At 38.8% G+C, this 22,803-nt stretch overlaps 1 protein-coding gene across 3 annotated transcripts; it reads right to left on the bottom strand.

Moving 5' to 3' along the window:
• Positions 1-820: 820 nt before the first annotated feature.
• tpd52 (tumor protein D52) lies at positions 821-21,610 on the bottom strand. Of its 3 annotated transcripts, none has more exons than XM_084738667.1 (7): positions 21,463-21,610; positions 6,535-6,662; positions 5,588-5,736; positions 5,078-5,179; positions 3,395-3,436; positions 2,006-2,054; positions 821-1,087 (listed from the first exon to the last, which is right to left on the bottom strand). In XM_084738667.1, the coding sequence occupies exons 1-7, from the start codon at positions 21,479-21,481 to the stop codon at positions 965-967; spliced, it is 612 nt and encodes a 203-aa protein (XP_084594793.1). In that variant the 5' UTR covers positions 21,482-21,610; the 3' UTR covers positions 821-964. The 3 variants fall into 3 exon arrangements, with proteins under 3 accessions (XP_084594793.1, XP_084594791.1, XP_084594792.1); XM_084738665.1 differs by lacking the exon at positions 21,463-21,610 and adding an exon at positions 11,808-12,540; XM_084738666.1 differs by lacking the exons at positions 3,395-3,436; positions 21,463-21,610 and adding an exon at positions 11,808-12,511.
• Positions 21,611-22,803: the final 1,193 nt, after the last annotated feature.

Here is a 22,803-nt window from a genome sequence, read left to right as displayed (position 1 = left end):
CTCTGCCTCCATTCTGCTGATCTTGGCCGTTTTCCTGTAACTATCTAAGCGTGGAGATCACTTTCTGACGGACTCGTAACAATGGAAAAAGAGATGGTTTTTATTCCAAAGTGAGTTTTGAAATACCAGCTTCGGAGTCGTGACACACTGTATCAGTAGCTCAGTACTGTGGGTGAAAATATACAAAGTGTTATACCTATATGACACAGAAAGGCATACATTCATATTCTGAACACAGTGTTAGACTATTTTATGGATGTGTGGTGTCCTAAAATTAATACAATGAAGAAAACGGAACTCAGATTGGCCCCAAAATGGAAACCCATAGTAAACCAAGAATGGCCCCAAAATGGAGGCAAAACACAAAACAAGTGCATATAATAACAACTTCAACATATAACAAGGGCCATGCAAAAGCAATAAGCTGAGTTTTAAAGTGTAAAACCTTCTCTAATCAACTTCATAAGTGTAAATCTGTCTCTATTTGTGCAATTCTCTACACTCAAACAAACATAAAAAGTGAAACAGTGTTAATTTGATACAGAAAACAAAATAGGAGCATGTTTGGCATCTGAGCTTTGCTGGTTAGACAAAGGCAGAGAAGTAAGGAGCGCAGGAGGACAAGCAAAGAAGAAAAGGAAAGCCATACAGCGGGGGGGGGGGGGGGGGGTATTTCTCCCACAGCGAGCCAGAAAACGCTCAAAAAATATACGACCGGCACAAGACCACATGCCTGCACCCATCCCATGCTTTCAGTTTCCACGCCAGTTAACAAGTGAGTGCACGTGTCAGACAAAAAGACCAGACAATTAGATCACAAGGGAGGCTGTGGTAAGTCACTTGTTTCCAATAAAGAGAGACTGGCACACAAAAGTTTGGGGGGGCGAGTGTTGACAGTCCAGGGGTTAGAGGGTCAAGTGAGGAGGAGGAGGCGGCCGGGAGGTCAGGAGGGGTTAGGCAGGTCTCAGTTCATCGGTGTCTCCTGGGTGGGCGAGTCTTCAGGCTGACTGAGCAAAGACTCAGTGGTGGGACTGCCACTGTCCTGGTTGCCAGAGTTAGTGCTGGAGGCTGATGTAGTCATCTTGGTCTGAAGCAGGGGGAAGAGAACAAGGGAGGAGGAATAAGAAAATTGATTACCATAGGCCAAGTTAACAATAGCTGCATTTACATGGACCCTAATGTTCCACAATAATAACAATAATAAACAGATTAATATAAGTTAATAAAAGTGCCTCATGCAAACACTTCATTTGGAAGAGACTTAACCGATATGGCCTGATTGTAATGAAGACTATGTGACGTTTGAAGGAAGTAATAACAATCTTCCTTGAAAGAAAAGTTTAATTCATAAGCAAAGAAACACAATTTATATAAAAGAATTCATCTGCTGTAGCCTCCCTTGGTTTGGTTTGACCAGTAGATCATGTCGGCTAATGTTAGCCAACGGTTAGATGCTGCAGATATTACTGTATAACTTTTGTTTCTACATCAAATTGCTGGTCTTTATGGTTTTTCTCTATTTGTGCTACTGTTACACATTATAACTCAGTCGAGTCACCTGAAAATTATCTTTTTGAAGACTCAAAAATATACAGAAATGAAGCCAAATTCAATGTGCTGTTATTCTGTAATTGTCACTTACGGGCACAGGTGGTCGCTGTTCAGCAACAGTTACAAACTCTCAATTTTAATGTTGATTAAAAAGCTATTTAAAGCTGAATTCCAATTTTTAATGACAGTGAAAAGAGCTGAACCGTTGGTGACCTTTAGGAATATTGGATAAAGCTTTAAATGATTGACAGAGTGATGTTTAGAACTGAGTTAGGCCAATGCAAAGCACTTGACCTGGTCGATAGACTTCATTAAGATGCTGAAAGGCAACAACAAGAGTAAAAAACACATTAATACACAAATACAATGGAACTAAATTAGTGATATTTCCTGCACACATTCCTGCTGGTCCTAATAATTATTAGTCCACTGGTCCTGTTTTTAGATTAGTTACCTTCAAAGTCTCCACTTTCTCCTCAAATGACTTGAAAGTTGGCGCATTCCTGTGAAAGAAAAACACATAAGTGAGGCTTCAAAAGGAAGAAGGAGCAGAACATCCTCTGTATTCACACCTTTAGAGGTCATGTTATCTGATACCCAACACAGACAAAACAGTGACCCCATTCTGTTCTGTTCTACTGAAAAGGTTCTAAGAGGTGTTGATTTTCATGAAAATATAATCACAAGCATTAAGAAAAGTTGTGTTTGGTTCATACAACTCTGAATTCATCTAGACGTATGGGTCGGTTTGCATGAACATGACTAAAAATGTCATGATTGAGCTGAAATGATTATCAAAGGTGCCAAAAATTTAGAGGATCTAGCCTAAACATTTTCTGTGATCTTCTATGATAGTAAACTAAATTTCTTTGGGTTTTTGGATTGTAGTGTGTAAATTAGAAGAATTGTTTATTATTTTATAATAGACTAGTTTCATTATTTAATCAGTTAATCAGTTAATTATCAACAGATTCATTGATAATGAAAATAATCATTGCTTGCAGCTCTAATCATCCAGACTAGGCAACTAATAATTATCTTCATTTTCAGTTAGTCTGTCGATAATTTTCTCATTTAATTGATTAGTTGTTTGGTTCATAAAAGGATGAAAAATGTTGATCAGTGTTTTCCAAAGCCTAAGACAACGTCCTCAAATGTCTTGTTTTGTCCACAACCCAAAGATATTCGGATTACTGTCATAGAGAAACCAGAAACTATACACATTTGAGAAACTGGAAACAGAAAATTTGGCCATTTTTTTCTTAAAAAATCCTCAAGACTATTGATCAAATATCAAAATAGCTGCTGATTGAGTTAATAATTGACAACTAATTGTCTTAGAGATTTGCTGAAGTGCAGGTCTGGATTAGCACTATGATCTCAAGAAACTGATCACAGAATTTGTTTAGAAATGGCTGGAAAGACAATGGTTATTATATTATTACACTTCAAACTACACTGGAGAGACAGAAAATCAACCAGCTGCTTCTTAATGTGGGCGTTTCTCAATTTACAGCTAATCGTTGCTGCCTTTGCCTTTTATCTACGTATTTTTGACAGGATTTTTGCTTGTCCTCATAGGCTTTAACGAAACAGAGGTCTGTCTAGGCAAGATTATTACAACTGCAGCCTCACTGATAGCTGATGAAGTAGCTCTTAGCGGTGGTCGCTCTTGGCAACCTCAAGGTAGATACTTCAGACCTTTTCAGACAATCTATTACATGAATATACTCGAGTAAAGCCAAACAGCCTTGACCACTTTCATATTTTATTCAACATAGCACTTCAGAAAGCACCACCGTGTGCCAGTCACATTAACACAAACTTGTTTGAAACCCCTTACCTCATGGCAGGCATACTAGCTGAGTGTGGTAATGAGCGTATGCTATCCGACAGCATTATGGAGAAGAAAGGGGGCATTAGTGGTCATATTAGCAGACAGTTTTAGACAAAAAGAACAAGAGAACAAAAGAGAAAGACACACAAACAGTACAAAGCCACATGTATTCCTCTATATGCTCAATGAGCAAGTATTCTAAGTGCATAAATCCTATAAATCCTGCTTTATCCCATTAAGATCGATTGTGTATTAACACAGTGGGTTTTTGCTAATCCTGTATATCATGGGGGGAATATCTTGTCATCAACCAGACATACAAAACGACCACAAGGCACGTGCACACACACTCACACACACACCCCCTTTGACCCCTGTCAGGTCTCTCTTCACTACCCCACCCCCCAAACCAGCTCCGTATTGAGGCTCATCTGTGAGGCTGCGTTTCTCAGCACACTGGTGCTTTGAGGGGCCTAATAATCTTGTTTGCAGCTCAGTAATCCAGAGAGAAGAAGGATGACAGGGGAGAAGACAGATTAGGATCTGGAAGGGAGGGGGATCAACTGAAGCTATATCTCAAATTGAACAATCTGTCGGTGCTCTTTATAAGCCTTATTTAACCAGGAAATATGAACAATAATCTATTGTTAGATATTAGAGGAGATGCTTTTGGCACTTTGAAAGCAAAACAGAAAATCAATCCATTACTTCTATGGCAGATATACCCCTTTTATTAATAAGTAGAAGATAATAGAGACAGCAGGTGGCTGTGAAACATAATGTAATTAGGATGGGCATTTAAAGTGTGTAAGTGGTACCCAATGATGTTATCATACTGGACTATAAATAAAAGCAATGACAAAAACTTTGTACACAAACACGCATAATAACCTCTACATTTGACTGGTTGTAGTTTTGTCAATAGAATTTGACCAATAAAATGCATATAAAACATTAAAACTGTGTTCATGCAAAATGAAATAAATATCAGGAAACAAAAGCAGGAAAGAAAGTAGAAATTTTCAGGAGATGCACAGATCACGGCAGCCAAATATTATATATTGTTATGATTTTGGGTTTGAATGCTGGCTGTTGTAAAGCTGATGCCGAACTGCATTGCTAGCTGTAATTTGTATGTAGAAGCAGTTGAAGGAGTATCAAGAGTTGGAAAAATGTGAATAGGTCTAATCAGTATAAATGGGATATAAAACTTGTCTCTGGCTTTGAGTGTGAACGACTACAAAGAAGTTGAAAAGAGAATGAACAATTTGTAAAAGTGGGAAAGGAAGGACAGATGCAAAATAGAGTGTATAAGCGCTTTAAAGAATGCTGAATGTTTTGGAAAGTTTTAATGGCATTTTAAAGTTGTATGATAGCTAAAATATACAAACAATGTTTAATATTTTGATGTCTAAAAAATTTTCTAAATGAAAACATTAAGTATTTCAGAAAGTATGAAAGCTGGCCCCCTAAAACAATACAGAGTGGAACCCAGGAAAGAGATCATTGGGTTATTCAAGTAAGCAGCAGAATATTGGATCTGACAGATAGATAAAAAAAAAAAAGTACAGTGAAACAAATCATACAGTGGTTTCTCAGACTTGCTGCTGAAAGAGTGGCTGTATCACAATATATCATTCACTTTTTAAGTTATTGAATATGCCGTCTCATGTCTTTTATCTTACTGACCTGACATCCTCCAGCTTCCTGCTGATGACTGAGCCCACATTGGAGAGCGCTGCTGTAGCTTTCAGACTGGCCTGAGACAGTGTTTCAGATGTCCTCCTATAGCTGGAAGACAGACGGGGGAGAGACGGTGAATGACGAGTAAGTGACGGGCAGCGAAAAGAGAGGATATGAGAGTGATGAAAACAGACAGAGAGATCAAAGACTGAAGAGAAGCATCAAGGTCAGGACTAAACAATTCAATGTCTTTTTAATTTTAAAAAGCCTCAAAGCATCAGAACGCTGCTCATTTCCTGCAGTATGAAACCCATCAAATAGTTTCACGCAAGCGACTTGTCAGAAGCATTGACATCTCTTTTCCTCATCGTTCGGAGGAGGAAGAAGCTTCTCTCAACAGTGCTGACAGTTAACCATGTTTTCAGGCTATTCAGATACAGAAAGATGTTGGTCATGAGGTTTCCCCAAAGGGTAGAAAGAGGGAAAAGCTCAATAATGTGGTGGGAGAGCACTTACGCAGTGGAGGTGGTGACCTCCTGCCAGGTTTTGGTGATGTTCTGCTTGAGTTCATTGAGAGGCGTGACGCCCAGCTTCCTCTTAATGTCGGCTAACTGCTTCTCCTTGGCTGCCAGCACCTGGGACAGAGTCTGAATCTCATCCTCAACCTGCACACACAAAACAGATACAGTTAGAAATGTATTTAAGTTTAGAGCTATTAAATGTACACATGATATGCTTAACCTTGTTTTAACTTAATCTATTTTAGTTTAGTTTAGAAGAACCAAAGGTAAGCAGCAGAACCAAATACAGAAAGTATGGTGCATTATAATGCCCATCCATCCAATATCAATTACTGCTTAACCTTAAGAGGGTCATGGAAGAGCTGTAGTCGATCCAAGACAATCCCAAATAACCATTCACCACACCACACAGTTTATTTCCACATAGAACTACAACAATTAGTCAGTTAATAGTCTTGCATAACCAGACCTCCCTCCACAGCGCTCAGCACTGGAGAACCAGGAAGTTATTTCCCTCCACAAAAAGTCAGTGTGATTTTTCCATTGGATTCATGCAGAAAATATGTTTTGTGGCAAACAAACATTTATGATAATTACACATTTTGTTCAGAAAGATAATCTTGATAAATGAAAACCACCTTTTAGGATTTATGAAGAATAAATGCAATCACCAGAATTAAAAAGCCAATGTTAGGCTAGAAACAAACTATACCACAGTCACATAACTTCAACGTCAAACCCCACCAAGTGACTAGTGTTCAGTGTGATGATGTTTAATGACCGCAACAGCCTCTGTAGTCTCATTTAGCCACAGCGATTATGGTGAAAGAGCTGCTGGAAATATTGGCACTGTCATGAAAATAGCAAATCGGCAAGTAAGCTCCAACACCTGAGCTTGACTCCTTGACCTACGCCCTCTTTGATCCCTGATCCCCTCCTAACCTTGACCAACTCCTCTTGTAACTCCTGCCGCTCCTCCTCTGTCAAAGCAGGCGGAGGGGAGGAGGGAGCGACGGACGTCACTGCATCTTCTCCCATCTCTGGGACTGAGTCCGGATGCTGCTGGGAATCTGGGGGGTAAAATCAAAGATGTTAGATACATCCATGCATCCTCTCACTTGGCAAGTCATGTGCATCTGCTTTGAGGCTGGAGAATATTTACAGAGTGTCTCTTGCTAAGGACATATAGGTGCCTGTGTTTGCTGTGTGACAGTGAACAGGTGGTATGAGAGGGGAGGCTGATCCTAGCTGTCAAACACAAGCTGTTATGCTGAACCTGCTCCTGTGCAGGATAAGGAAATGGGAGAAAGCTGATAGAAAATGAATATCTGAAAGAAAGACCAAGACCAAGAAGTTTAGGAAATCTAAATATGCTGTTTGATGACAGGCAATGGCCAAGAGGGAAAATCTTTTCATGATCCAAAACACAAGTTTCCATTCCTTCTGTACAATTGCACAAAACACCTTCTCTCTCACACACACACATGCACACAGTTATATTTTACTCCAGTCCACACACACACATACAGCATACACTGTCTTTGATGTTGCTGTCTCTGACAGAGCTGTGCCCAGTAGGAGCAGCACAGTGCATCAATAATACAAAGAACTTTCTAGATGGAGACATCCTGGGCTCAGACAGCGTGAGAGAACACCAGAGCAAAGGGGTTGTTAGGATCTGTCAGTCAAAAGGACAACAGCGGGTGAGGATGTTCTGGGCCAGAACTGAGCCGCAACAGGGAGACACAAACGTGCCTCTGAGGTAATTTTTCTTTTTATCTGGTCTTTCCTTTCAAAGATTCAGAATGAAAGTAAAAATATAGAAACAAAGACAAAAATATGATGGTATTAAAAAAGAGGAAACCCAAGAGCTGAATAAAACAGTATGGGGGAGGATTAAAAAAGGAACTGCTACAGAAAACTATATATAATGCCTATACTGTACCATTACCTCAGCAGGGAAGAGGGCAGAACTAAAGCAAAAACAGAGAAGAAGCACAAACAGACCTGCTGAGAGCAGATTTCATGTAAACATTGGACTTTCAGGACTTTTAACTTCACAACCCAAAGCCATTGTAATGGAGGCAAGAAAAGTTGCAAATACAATTATTTCTAAATATAGTTAGAAACCTAAAGAACACGGTTTGAATGGCTAATTAGAATGAACATGAACATCCTGAATTTGCCTGACTGGTTGTTAATTTCTGGTAGGTGGATGATGCTATCTGTCAACAAAGCCAAACTAGCTCTTTCACCTTGTTTCCAGTATTTATGCTATACTAGGCTACGTGGCTGTGTTTTTTTAATCTAAAAACCATATCGGGGTTGGTGCACCTTAAGCAAGTCTGGGACGACACTGTTGCTAAGTCTGGAGCCAACCCCCTTTATCAACATGCAAGACACGGGATCTTGGCTGGTGTCTTGAGAAGCTGTAGCATTTATTCACGGACAAACAGCCCAAACTGAGCACACGCAACACTGCTACGTTCACAGCTATAAGGTCGAACACATACTCTCTGACGAGTGAACACTCCGTCTGTACTTTCTCATCCACACAGCTCTCTACAACTCTCTCTACAACCTACGCACTGAGTTATTCTTTAAAGAAGTTTGCTACTAAACACATTTTAGTTTAAATCTCTGATGCTTAGGCTTGGTGGGGGGGTCAACTTAGAACTGGCAGGCTGCTGGGCATGGCGGCTGGTGGGAATCTTGCCACATAATAGAGTGGTATCAATCTTCCCATCCAACTCTCTGCAAGAAAGCAAATAATAAGTGTATGTCCTAAATTGTCAAACCATTCTTTTAAGGCACATTCTGATTAGGAAACAAAGTCTAGACTTACAGATACGGGTCGAAAACAAATATACCCTGCTTTATAGTATATGACCTCAACTCTGTTGGTTTTGTAATATCTTATCATACTTCTTTATGATTGCATTAGCTGGATCTGCAGCAACTGAATATAATCCATATTTACATACATATGCACAGCAGTAACTAGCTCTGGTTGAAAGTTTCAGTGCCCTTTTAGATATGACCACGCCCAACATCAAAGATGGGTGGTAAAAATTGCACTCTGATTTTTGACCCTTAAATATCTTTTTTTTACTCAACACACCCCACATCCTCTCTCCTACATCATTCCAGACACTTGGCACATTTCCTCTCTTTCATGCCAGACCCCAACACTCCCCTTACTTTACAAAATATTTTAACTGAGACAGAATGTTTGTCCAGGACAGAGATAGCAAAATCAATATATACTCCCACGTAGACCACAGTGGAATTTCCTCATGACTGTCTGGAGAGCTGCTCACGAAATGACAACATTTCTCAGTCTTCCTATCACACTGTTCACATAAGCTCAGGGCTGGGATGCCCCATTCTAACATTAATTAATACCACGGGAATAAGAGGAGCTGATTGGATACATCTCAAATGAGAATATTTAGATTTCAAAACATGCATGAGATTAAACTGAAAATGATTACACAATTTAACAAAGGAAACAGAGGCGGGCATTACACTAATTGACTGAGAAGAAATACCGTGGAAATTCTCTCTTCAGCTCTCAGCACTGAAACCACCTCCACTGTTCCTCTGAAGCATTACACTTCATCTGACCTCGAGCACTCCCCCCCCCTCATATCACTTTCTTTCATCTTATATTTGCCCTCTCATCCCCTTTCTGGTGACACACAAACACACAGAATATAGCCTACAGATAAACACCTGCTTACAGTGACAGAATTGTGTAATGTATACTTCCCTTTATAACGGCTGTGCTTCAGTCACCAAAAGGACAAATCTCCTCCTTATTAAGTAGTTCTCCTATTTTTTTTTTATTTAGGTAGCCTACATAATAATGCTCATGAGCTCCTATCTGCCTCAAACCGTAAGATTACAGTTAAAGTCTTGCATCTCCTTGGGGTGAGAAGAACAGGTTCTGTAGGCTGACACCTCGCCTGAGTTATATGCTGTTTAAAATTGTGTAATACACTCCTGCAGGCAGCAATGTGAGATGTGTATGTATGAGTGTGGAGGCAGCAAATGCAGTGAATGTATGCCTTAGAGGTGTGTTTCCATCATTACGTGCCAGGAGCAAGAGAGGAGTAACAGACACAAAGGTAGAGAGGGAAAGGGAGAAGTTTTGTAAGTAGGTGTAGGCAGAAGTTTGGCTTACTACACCAAGTCGTGTACCCGCCCACATCACTGCCCTACCCCTCTGCTTTTGCTCATTTCCTATGAGACCAACATGCTCTGCCCCGTGTGTGACCATGTGACTCTGTGCAGCTTTCAAATCCATAACGACTAATTAGAAAAGCAAGGCTATGAAGCTGAAGAGGAACATTTTAATAGACTCACCAAATGCCCCCACATAATTATCTTTTCTTTTATAATAACTAGTCAAAAGCAAAGCTCTGCAAATGCTTATGTCCACTAAACTAATGCTTGCCTAATCATTTGATAACTGTGTTATGGTTACTCCTTTGTGATTGTGACTAAGCCACTTTTGATATTTATACGCAGCACAAAGCAATGTGGAATGGATAAATCATTTTATTTAGTCTGGAAGCTGGTTTAAGTTTTTTGAGTATAATAAAATCTTACTGTTAAAATAAAACACATCAGGACTGAAATAGTTAAGACCAGATAACAAGGCTTGTTTTATGTATAAAAGTACAATCCTTCATACACTATAACAAACCAATAAAAGATTTTTCTAAGGCAGTGTGGAAAAGACACTCTTAAGACAAAAAAGCAGTCAGCAGCACAACCTAAGTTACACTAGATTTGTTATGACATTTGTTTTTTTTTTCCAGTCCAAACTCAGATGATATTAAGTTATGCCTGATTCATAGGACTTAATTTCCCTAAAGTTTAAGATTATTACGTTTTGTTTGTGAAACAACGGGACGAGGGTGGAGACAACAGCACATCAGATACCACCAACATTCCTGACATACTGTATAATATATTAATCTTGACTTATTAAACTTATCAGAGTATGATGGAAAGTATTACACCACAGATAGTATATGGTTACTTTTAAACAGGGGCGTAAGTAAATGTCAATACACTTGAGTATTGCGATATGTTTATGATACTGTATTGATTCTCAGAAACACTGTATCGAGATATTGTCCATCTATTATCCATCCAGTTAAAGTATCACAATATAGTGAATTGTAACTCCTGTATCGTGATATGTATCATATCACCAGATTCTTGCCAATACGCAGCCCTACTGTTAATTTAATGGTAATCATATTGAAAGACAGCACAACATCAGTTTTTAATGGCCATTTCTACACGTGGACCCCAAAACACATGCCAACACCTTCCTGGCGTCAAATAATAATTTTTAACTTTGAGAGAGCATACACAGCTGATGCAGACCCATGTGAGCTTCGATACAAATCTATAAATCTGTCGTACAACTCTTCTCTAACACACTAAATTCAACAAAGATGTTTTCGTCGCTCCAGTCAGTAGAGATTGAGGAGAATCTACCAAGCTGCTGTTATTAAAACTGAGCGGAAACAATTAGAAAGTTTACAAAAAACCTGCACTTCGGAATCAATCCAAATTCTTTAGGGAGGTTCTTCATATTGGGGCGGTGACATGCAGAAGTTATACAACTATTGAGGAAAATGGAGGGAGAGCATCATGTCCACTAAGGCGTGTTCTTGAAAAATATGTAAGGGGCGTAGGTTTGTTAGTGTCTTGCCGCCATTTCAATGACTATTTTGCATTTTAAAAAAACCCAGACGATCGGCAGGCGGCAAGCTCTCCGACACCACTGAGACACTATATGCACACTGATGAAAGCATGATAGACTGAAATGGCGAATAAAGCATCATGTACTGGAGAACTGAGCAATGATAGTCATAACAATAACAAAACAGACTGAAACTCACTTAGAAATATGACGATTTTCAACATTTCTTTAAAAAAGTGGCCAAGACAAACTACAGTCAATGAAAGGAAACTGCTGCTAAGACACACACATAGTGCTATGTGTTCTACCAAATTTTCCCATCCAGTGAACTAAACCCATGTTTTGTCTTTGTGTCCTGAACATACATACACACACACACAAACACAAACACAAACACACACACACACACACACACACACACACACACACACACACACACACACACCTCACATACTCCGCGCAGCCTCCCCCTTTCCTCCGTGTGATTACCTCTGGTTTTGACAGCTGGTGAGCTTGGCGGCGTGTCGCTGTAGGCCGGGGAGAGGTAGAGGTAGTTGGTGTTGACACCTTGTTCAAAGTCAAATGGAGAGTGGTACTCCTCCAGGGGCTCCATGTTTACAGCTCTTAGTGTGTTGCTGCTCGGAGTGACCACCTCCTCCCTGACACCACAACTACCGAAGCAAAAACAACCAAGTGCTGATTGTCTGCATGTGATCCTGGCGCGTGCAGGCTGTGTGACTCCTTGTGTACAGAGTCCTGGACTCCTTGTGGTGTGTGTGACAGACAGATACACAATATCCAAGTGTGTGTGTCTGTGTGTGTAGTTGGGAGGGGGTTCTGTATTGGCTTTCAGGTAGTCAGAAGGTCAGAGCAAGAGTGCAATGACGCTGGTTTTCCCTCTTTCCTTCCTGCAGCAGGCCAAGGCGTTGTGAACCCTCTGCTCCTTCCTTGCTGTTAATAAGTTACCTGTCCCTTGAAGCAGCTGTTGCACACACACTCTCCACACACACACACCCTCCTTCTTCCTCTCACCGTAATCCCAAAGGTCAATTCTCAGTCCATCCTTTGAACAATCAGTGCCGTGTTCAGACGCTGGCCGCTGTTTGCTGAGCTAGTGCTGCAGTGATATTGCGTGACAGTCCAGTTTCACTAGTCTCAGGTCTCTCTGTCAATTCCCTCCCTCACGTCCCGTCATCAAGCCTGACATCCAAGGAGGAAATAAAAGAGGTCCCATTTGTGTGGGCCGTTCACGTGATATGTGTGTGTGGGGGGGGCATTAGATGAAAAGCATAATCTGCAGTGTCCCAGATTACAGTGAAGCGCTAATCCATGGTGGCCGGTCCAGCTCAGAGCAGCAGTAATGCTAGTCAGCTAGAATGGAGGGGAGAGGATGCCAGAGGCTACACTTGGTATTGTGTGTGTTCTTGAGGGAAAGTGCTCTATGTGTGCTGAAGAGAGTACATACATGTACACATGCCTCTGTGTGTGTTTGTGTGTTCATACTAGGGCTGCAAACTAATTACTGTTTTATTATCAATCAGATTATTTTCTCTATGATGAATATTATTTAATAACTAACCACTGACAACCGTTCACTGAATTGAAAAAACAGCATTTTGACTCCAAACCTAAATTGGTTATGACAGGGAGTTATTTAGTGAATGCAAACTCTGTGCAGGCACAGCAGTTCATAATGATGTGTCAAGGCACAATATTCAAATCAACGTATTTTCATAATCGATGAAATCAACTATAAAAATGCACTGTTTAAAAGCAATATGTCACTGGGACACAACGACCAAAATTGACACAGGCCAGTTTGACGAGATATCAAGATGATTTACAGTGGCTCTGACCAGGACTTTGACTCAGGTTCAGGTGGTGACAGGAAAGGTGTGACGCGGTTGAAGAGCAAATTTGTAGTGATCTTATTTTCAAGTTGAAAGTTATGTATTGCTCTGTATGAACAACAGCACTTGTGTAAGGTTATGCCATGCTGAAATAAGTTAACAAGATGTTGATGAACTACGATAAATAAAATTTCTGTTGAATTGTTTATTTAAATAATAGTTTCACTGCAGGTTTATACATGCTAGTATCAACATCATCATACACTTAGTCAGATTGTAGTGCAGATGAGTCCCAAGGAAGAAAAGGGATATTCTGTACACTATAACATGAATACATATTAACTCAGATGTGGGCTTTTGAAAGGTACATGCTTGATCTGAATAAAGTACAGTATAGACTATATAACCTCCAAACCATGTAAAGCATCCATCAAATATTTTCAGGCAGGAATTCAAGCTGTACAAAGAGAGCAAATATGCAGAGATAGGTCATGTCTCATTTCATTCAATGACATTCATGGGGTGTCAATAGAGAGCAGCCATCTCAGTGTGTGCATGCACCTGCTCACACACTCAAGGCTGCAGTGAAGTGGAAAAGCAGCCTGGTGACATTCCAGCCCTAATTTTATGAAAGAGGATGTAGATGCTACCAAGAATTTATAGTAGCACTAGACACAGCATGGTGGGAGGCAGAAAATCATCCTGAGCATCAAAGGAGGAAGAAAATGAGGGTATAGTGAAGCTGTATGTCATCAATATTATTTTAAGAAGACTATTCCTCATAGGAATCATGACTAAAATTCAAATATAAATCTGCTTTAAGACTATTCTTTGATACATTAGGATAGAGCACACTGACTACTCAAATAAACTGGAGCAGATAAAAAAGACAACAAAGAATGAACCCATCAAGTCTTTGTCCACAAAGTCAATGATTCGTGGTAAATAAAGCATCTCCCATTTTTAAACATGTTGATTTATATATTTAGACTAATGCTAATGAGAGCAGCTCATCCTCACAGAAAGTGCCTAAAATTGTCAAAGAAAAAACAAATAATATGATCAGTACAAAAATGTAGACTGTACACTGAGTTCCCATTCACCATCCCTCTGTGGTTAAGAGCCAGACAAGCATGTTTGTGTGATCTCCAGGAAATACTGTGCATTAAGAGAGTAGAACAAGACGCTGGCCTGAAGGCACTGATTCACAGGGGAACAGATTATAAAATCATCTATTCAAAATGAAAAGAATGGACAAGAATAGGCACTAATATTTCAAACACTGATCACATGGGCCATCAAGCCATTAAATATGGTGGCCAAAGTCCATTTTTGATGCCCCAAATATAAACAAAGGAAATTTACCACAACCTTCCTTAACTGTGACACTTGGGTTGTCCACTTTTTCCACGAATTGTGATGTAGTGTTTCCTGGAGCATTGTTTCTGATGAAAAACGAGCTAGACTTCTTGGCCAGGAGAGGAAACTGGCAGCAAACACCATCACTACATTACGTCCTTGAGTGTGTCATACTCTATTCAAGTAAACACCTGCTTCCATTCACTCCTAAAATTTTGTTGCCATTTAATTTGTTTTCATGGTCCGTTTTTTGTATTTCTGGTTGTTCTGTTTTGTGTTTCTGGTTGTTCTGTAAGGACTGCATTAGCATTTTGAGTAGACATAATAAACCCATACGTAAGTAGCCTTGCTATATATATAAAATACATGAAAGGTTAACTATTTTTATAGATAGAATGAGTTTTGTACAAATCACTTGGGTCATGCAAGGCTAACATGCAAGGCTAACTACTGTAACTGTGTCGTGCCCTGCAGAGTCAGGCTTCACTGCACTGTGCTTCTACTCAGCAAGGTCAGCCCAGGAAGTGACACACACACACACACACGTGCACACGCACGCACACGATCTCTCTCTCCATCTCACACACACACACACGCACACACACAAACAGTCATTGCAGACTATCAAGTATCCACATGCACCAAAATAGGCCCACATCAAGGACAATGTACACTTGCTAGCATCCTTCCTCTCTTGTCCCTCAGATTTTTTGGGCTTACTATTCATTTTTATTAGGAAGAAACCAAATTATGCTTCATTATTGCTACTGAAAGTCTTGGATGGGCATATTCAACTAAAACAAGCACACATGCACAGTATGCATGCACAGTAGTCTTTCAATCCTACTCCATCCAAAGGCTCCCTTTTCACAGTGAAAAGCCAATCTATTCACTATGAAGGTGAGGAACATATTTGTGATGGCATTATTCCAAGACAAGATAATATAGTGACAAAATGTTTATTAATGGTGAAATAAATGAAATTTGTGGTTTTGACATACTCAACCTTACTCCGACTCTGCAGCCCTCCTAATCAATGGAGCCACTGGATCAGATGACATTTGTGGAAAAGAAAATAACTGATATGTTTGAATTGGATAATTAATAAATATTAAGAATAAAATCCATCAAAGTCACAAAACAAGCCCCAACCAAAGCAGATAAGAGCATGAAAACACAACCCATGGCACCCATCCACTCTGTTCCTGCAGTCAGGAACAAACAGCCATTTTAAAGTGGTTAATGAAGCACAGCATGAGATCAATTACCTTACTATTCATGGCATACCCTGTCACATGATTAACCTAAAACAAGAGTCATGAGACATGGATGACTGGGGATGCACCAAGAGTGCCCACAAAGTTCCCATGACATGTGCACCATGGGAAAACAGTAAGAAGAGCAAAGAGTGGCGACACCTCCAATAGAAACACAGATACTGCTCATGTACTGTGCAGTGAACAGACAATAAATGATTTTTAAAACCAGTCTCTTTACTGTATATCATGTCTTCATCTCAGTATTACATCTTAACTGTCTCAGTCATCTCACAAATTTGTTTTGATCAAATCAAGGCCCTCTGCAGCAGTACTGTAGACAAGCACCTAGACAATAGCTGTTTGTAAGAATAGTTTAACATTTTGGGAAATTCACTTATTGGTTGTAGGCTATTGCAAAGAGTTAGATGAAGAGCAGCCGGTTAACTTATCTCAGCATAAACACTGGAAACAGGTGGGAACAGCTACCCTAGCCCTGTCCAAAGATGATAAAGTCCAGCTACCAGCACCTCTAAACCTTCCTAATCAACACATAAAATTTTGATTGTTTCATCCATTTGAAAACTGTGTCGCTATTTTTTTTTAAACAGGTGAACGTACTTAATCAGGTTCATTCTTCAAACACAAGATCTGGCACATGCAGACTCAACCTTGGTGATTACAGTTACTCCTCATACCATCATACTGTGCAGAATCATTACATCTCAGCCAGGCTCATGTTTAAGACACTCGGCTATTATTAATAGGCCAATTTCATAAATCACAAGAAAATTAAAGGTGGATTTTGATTTTGGTCAACTGTTGTAAAAGAGTCCCTGAGTTGAGAATGATATAGCAAATAAACAGTTAGAACTGAAACACCGGGAAACTATCTGCAGTTATGTGGCTAAGACAAAAGCAGAGGGATGCCTCTTTGTATTCAACAGTTTTTGGCACAATATTTGTATGTCTCATTTATCTATATCTAGTGTATCTCAGAAAAAAAATAGTGATTTTAAATAAGGAACTAAATGACACAGTAAAGGCTATAGATTATCAATAATACATAACGTAAAATTTTCTAACTATGCTCCACTTGACAGCGAGGCCCAAAGTTTCTCTCTACAGTGTCATGTTGGACGATACTGAGATTCTGATGCCTGAGGTACCAGACAGGTGAGACCTCTGCTTGGTCAAATCTCACAGGTTAATGAAAAATTCTCCCTAAAGAAGAAGTGAATGACAAGTAATGAAATAACCACTGCATAATTTGAGTTGGCACTTTCTATAGTTTTGTCTTTCTATCCCAAAGCTTTGTAAAAATTACTAATAAAAACTGCATTTTGGGGACACATGTACTACTGTCATTTATATTTGGGTTATATTAGCCTAAACTTTTCTTGTCATAGAGGTTGTGATTTCCATTCACTCTCTATAAATGCTGAAGTAAGCTGAAGTGCAGAAACTTAAAAGAGCTAGAACTACTCAGCTCATTATATAGAACATAGAGAACATTTCAATCATAGACCACATTTTCTAATGTTCAGTCATGAACTATCAGCTCAGAGATCAAAGTTTTTAAATAGACAGGGGGATTTCCCTTTTAACTTCGAGAGGAAATGTGCAAATCTGCTGACACCAAGTCTGCAGGTTTTTTGGTTGGGGTAAGGGTTTTGGGGAACAAGTTTTAGTTCAATAATGGCTCACATCAAACCCTTCAAGAGCTCTTTTCAAAACATCTTCAGACAGCCCTGACTGGTGTGCAGACAGAGATGTACTTTTAAGTAAGTGAGAGTTCTGGCAAGCAAACATCCGGTACCACCTACATGTAACATTTACACAAGAGAAAGACAGTTGCTGAGTTGTATTTCACCGACAGCGCTGACATGATGAATCAATATTTTGATTTAACCTTTGTCAGTGGTGAGGCAAAAATAGGGCTGGGCAATATCGCTGAAAAACTTAACACAATACAATGTTTAGATAGTACAGATAAAATAACATTTTGGTAAGCGATTTTCTTGTTGCTATTGATGACATGTCTATTGCAGATACATTTTATTTATCGCCCAGGCCTTGATAAAATTTTCATATCAAGATATTGTAGATCACATGTCTCATCTCTAAGTTTAAGATTAGCTCCAGCAGAAATTTGTCACGATATGAACTTAAACACCCATTTTGAAAGTATGATTTTGTTGCAAAACACATTTCTTACTCAGACAAAATCTGCTGTACATTGATGGGGGGATGTTATTTGTTACAGACTTCCTATGACTCCTCACACAGCTGAAAGCATCCAGTTGTGCGTCAGTGAAATCTAATAAGACAAAAAATGTTGGCCACTGCTCTTGATCAATCTCATTAGAGAACTGAGTTGAAAAACAAGATAGACTGGTGAGTCTGACTGCCTCATATTTGAACATCTAATTTGAGCCAAGAAGACCCTAAGCTTCAGTCAGGAAAGTAGCAAATACCAGAGGCAGGCTGCATCCAAACAACAGTTAAAAATTGTTTGAATTATGCATGACTTTCTTGTCAAGCTACAAAACCCCACATTTTAAGATATGAAGACATTTGCAGTGAGATATTCTGGAGTATTTTAAGGGTCTAAAACATTGAGGGGAATTGCAGAAAACAACCGTGAGCCTATGGTTCCATATGCTTGTATCAGAAACAAGCCTATGGAAATATGATTTCTTAGAAAATAAGACAATTAAATCAGGGTTAAGTGAATTAAGCAAAAACAGACAATTAGGCCTTAACATGAAAAGTGTTGCTTATTTTCAGAAATTTCCAGTATAAGTACACAAAAGTGGGAATATCACAAATGCAAACAACTAAAATCAAGTTTGCCACACTACATCACATGGCCAAATTGTGTGCTAGTCTCTAAACACAACCTCAAATTCCAGACATTGTACTAAAAAGCGAGAAAAATTGAAGCAAAGGAATTCCCACTCAAGCACTAAAAGAACCCATATGATCTAAAGTCGCTAGTGGAAACTCCATTCAACTGCAGGGAAAAGCAAGCACAAAGAAAGAGATGTTTGTTATCAAAAAGGTCATCTACATACACACAATCAGAGGGGAGCAGACTCCACTCCCCTGACAGCCCCACTGAAAAGCACCAGTCAGAACATGCCTGCCAAAACCTGTTAAGCAAGCTCCTTTTCATCCTGTTTATTTGTAATCTTTCAAGTGAGACACTACAATACAAAACGGACAGTTTATAGTGGGAATTCTATAATGAAATGCTTCAAGTGTCTTTCTAGTCTCAAATACTGCTGAGTTCCAACAGGTGACAGTGACAGTGATGCAGGTACAGATACTACCAGGATACAGATGACATAGATGACAGGGTGACAATAAAATAGACTCCACTATGTGCTGCCCTGAGGGTGTAACCATAAAAAAGAGAACTTATCAGTTCCTATGATGATATTAAAAAAGGAAACAATCGCAAATAGGAAGGATCGAAATTTACTTCTGCATGGAGAAGAACAAACACCTTATGACTACAGTAAAAATTAATTAAGTTTTGCTTTTTTTCAGTATTTATTGTGCAAATAACAATTAATAAGTCATTTTGCTGTTGATGCACGAACAATGGCGACAGTGGCAAAACACAAATGCAGCACAAGAAAGCCAAATTGTGATTTTGATGAATATCAGTCAGTAGCACTACTAAGGGAAATAATGTGATGTGGTGAGGGAAAACCTTAAACACATGCAAAGCACAGGAAACCTACACTACCAAAGAGGAACCATGGTCACAAGACAAGGAGTCCCTTACTAGCAATGACTAAGAGACAATTTGCTTAAAAATACCATCAAGATGGAACAACTCTCATCTAAATGAAACAAAGCCAAACATTAAAAGCTTCACAGACTCCAGAGCAACTGTATTAGAATGTATTTCTGTTATTGTGTCCAGCCCAAGACATTCAAAGAGACTTACAGAATTGTCTGACTAACATAGACCTCATGTGGTCTGACATTAACAAGCATGAATTATCAGTCACGAGTTACACTTGTCAATATACAAAATATGCTGCACAATTTTTTACAATATTTTTCACATTAAGGCCAAGAAACACAACATGCAGACATCAGGAAATGACATTTCTGCAGGGTGGGTGAGGACTGAAGTGCTGAAGGGAAATGAGGTCAGGGCTGTGCCTTGTATACCTGGCATCCCTTTGAGGTGAACAAATAAACTCCACTTGCTTCTTTCCACAAGACCTACAAGGTGTTGTTATGTGCAAATACAATACAAGAAAGTCATGTTTTATATCAACTAAACCCAGTCTTTCATATAAGCTGTGTTTAAAAAAAACATATTGCAATGATTTTGATAAATATTAAGATTGCGAAATGATTCACATTTAGTAGGAATAATAATTTTTGTATCACAATTTTCATTTTCTCAGAAAAAAAAAAAATTAAAATCATGATGATGTGACATTTGCTGGGTCTGTACTAAACAAACATGTTGGAGAACAAGATTTGTAGGCCAGTGCATCTCTGCAGCACTACAGTGCTTTATTATAATACATTTTTTTTCCACATATTTTACCTTCATCAATTTTTTTTGCATCTTGTGTGCAACTGCAATAATATTTTAATTGTTCAGCCCAACTAATTTTCTTGCATTGCAGCAAAAACACATGCACTTGCCTGAGAAGCAGCTGTCACAATAGGAAAATCTGGAGAATGGGTAAAGAGAAGCAAGTAGAGGTATGAGTGAGCAGATGGCTGCAGAGCAGGAACGGAAATGTCCAGGTAGGAGAGGAAAGGAAGCAGGAATGGCAGGTAGAATGCATTCACAGCATACCTGTGGTTCATGCACTCACCTCCTCTCTTTATATTAAGACATATGTGCTTATGTCTGTTTGACCCAACAAAACTACAGACTTTTTAGACCTTTAAGGAAAATACAGGCTTTTTAACAAACCCCAGAGCTTTGAAAGATAAACTGATTTAGAATGAAACTGTGCTACTTTCAAACTAAATGTATACACTCACACTTTCAAAAAAAAAGACCACAAATGTAGACAGTTTAACTTGACTAGAACAGGTACCGTGAGGATATTTGGAGAACAAGTGATGAGCTGTCAAACGGGTGTGACCTACTTGTACTAGTTTAGTTAACTCTAAGTTCCCAGTTGCAGAGACAGGATTTTCACCAAATCTATGAACCATCCCAATACCAATTCCCAATAGTGTTTTATTTGATCAATTCTACACCAAATGCACATTTCAGCGTCAACACTTTAACACATTTTTTTTAATTTTAATAAAAATGAGTGAGAAAATAACTTCCTCGTTTATGTTTGTTTTGAAGTAACGTTAGCTCAACGGTTGGTTACACGTTGAAACAATTGCTGTGTAACTTAAACCACAACTTCCGTGATATTTTTGGTAAACGTTGGCACTCTACTGATGCATCTAAAAGATTTATTTTCTTCCCACAGTCTCAACTTTGTCATCTCTGTGACAAAAAAGCACTTTGTTTGAGTTTGAAAAGTAGCATATGTTCCCAACGGTCTTACTTTACTCCCTCCCTGCGCAAAGTTAGCTAGTTTGCTAACTTTCATGTGAGGCAAAAATAATAATAATCATAATAATTTTCGGTGACAACAAAGTCACTGAGAAACATTTCAGCAAATCTTTTACCTTTCTCTGTATCGTCCATGGTACGTCTGAGCGTTGGTCCTGTTAGTTTTTTTTAAGTCCAGAGTGTGCAGGTTGCTCACTTGGCTGCAGCAGTTCTTCCTGCTCTCTCTCTCATGTTGCCAGGCAGCTCGCCGTACGGCGGGGTGGGGTTCGCCGTGACGTCAACACGCAGCAGTGTAAACAGAAGCGAGCACGTGGATCAAGTTTTACACCGTCAACAACGCACAGCTGCATGTCACCGACACGTCATTGCTTGCTTTTTTTCTAGTATACATCACAGACTTAAAAATTTATAAAAAAATATAATATATAATAAAATATATAATATCTCAATTATACACTGTTGTTGTCCGTATAATAATTGTAATATAATGCAGATATTTTGAATGTACTTTCTATTTCTGTTTTCTGTAGCTCATCATTTCTCCATGTTTATGTATTTTTCTAGAAATTGTAACCTAATTTACCCTGGGGATCAAAAAAGTAGTATTTCTGATTCTGACAAAGAATGTTAATTTGGTAGTGAAATACTTCATGAGTGATTAAAAAAAATATTTTAAGCTATTTTGATACGTGAATAACATATATTATTAGCTTCTTTTTTTCTTATTTTTCTGTTTATGAGGTTTTTGTTCTTTATGGTGTTCCTCTTTTGAAAAACAAGAAAAACTGAATTTAAAATAATTTAAATACAGATATCATTATAATACAATCTTAGTTAACACAGAGACGTCTGTCACAAGCAGAATTGTAACAAAAGTTACATCTGTCCTCCAAAATTAAAATCCATGCATGCCTAAATAGAACCGAAACCTAAAATATGTTGTATGTTCTATATGCAGATAAAGTATTATCCTGTTGTAATTGTACATAGAAGATACAGAACCACTGGAAAGATTTTTTTGGAATGTAGCCTTTGCCTTTTAATATAATTAATATGAAAGGATAGATTTCTGTCACATGACCATGCATGCTTCCCTGACCTGTTTCTATATATTACTTTTGTCCTATAACATATCTCTGGATTTAAGTAGAATTAGTAGGTATATAGTCAGTCCAACACATTTATGTTCTGAAAACTTTCTTTAAATTGCATTGGAACTTGATGGCAATATCTTCTGGACCATACTACAGGTTTTATTCCTGTGCTTGTGGTGAAATGACCACCATCAAAATAAATAAATAAATAAATGAATAATACCAGTAGAAGTACAGTCAGTGATTTATTATCTAGCTGAAGGTGTAACCATGGCAGAAACTCAATCACTGGTACCTGCAAGGTTTATTCATTTATTTAATACCTGGGAGAATAGTTTGACATACGCTGTCCTATTCACTTCA

The sequence above is a fragment of the Lutjanus erythropterus genome, chromosome 16 (assembly GCF_056507025.1).
Source record: "Lutjanus erythropterus isolate fLutEry1 chromosome 16, fLutEry1.hap2, whole genome shotgun sequence".
Taxonomy (NCBI): Eukaryota; Metazoa; Chordata; class Actinopteri; order Lutjaniformes; family Lutjanidae; genus Lutjanus; species Lutjanus erythropterus.
This window is presented reverse-complemented; position numbering and strand designations above follow the sequence as displayed.

Bases quoted from the DNA above. Each gene is read 5' to 3' on its own strand.
- tpd52 (XM_084738665.1), bottom strand. From the start codon at position 11,931: ATGGAGCCCCTGGAGGAGTACCACTCTCCATTTGACTTTGAACAAGGT. The intron at 2,055-3,394 runs GTAAGGGGTTTC...TTTCTTTCACAG, and splicing joins GCTAGTATGCCTGCCATGAG to GAATGCGCCAACTTTCAAGT. The intron at 1,088-2,005 runs GTAACTAATCTA...CCCCTGCTTCAG, and splicing joins AGAAAGTGGAGACTTTGAAG to ACCAAGATGACTACATCAGC.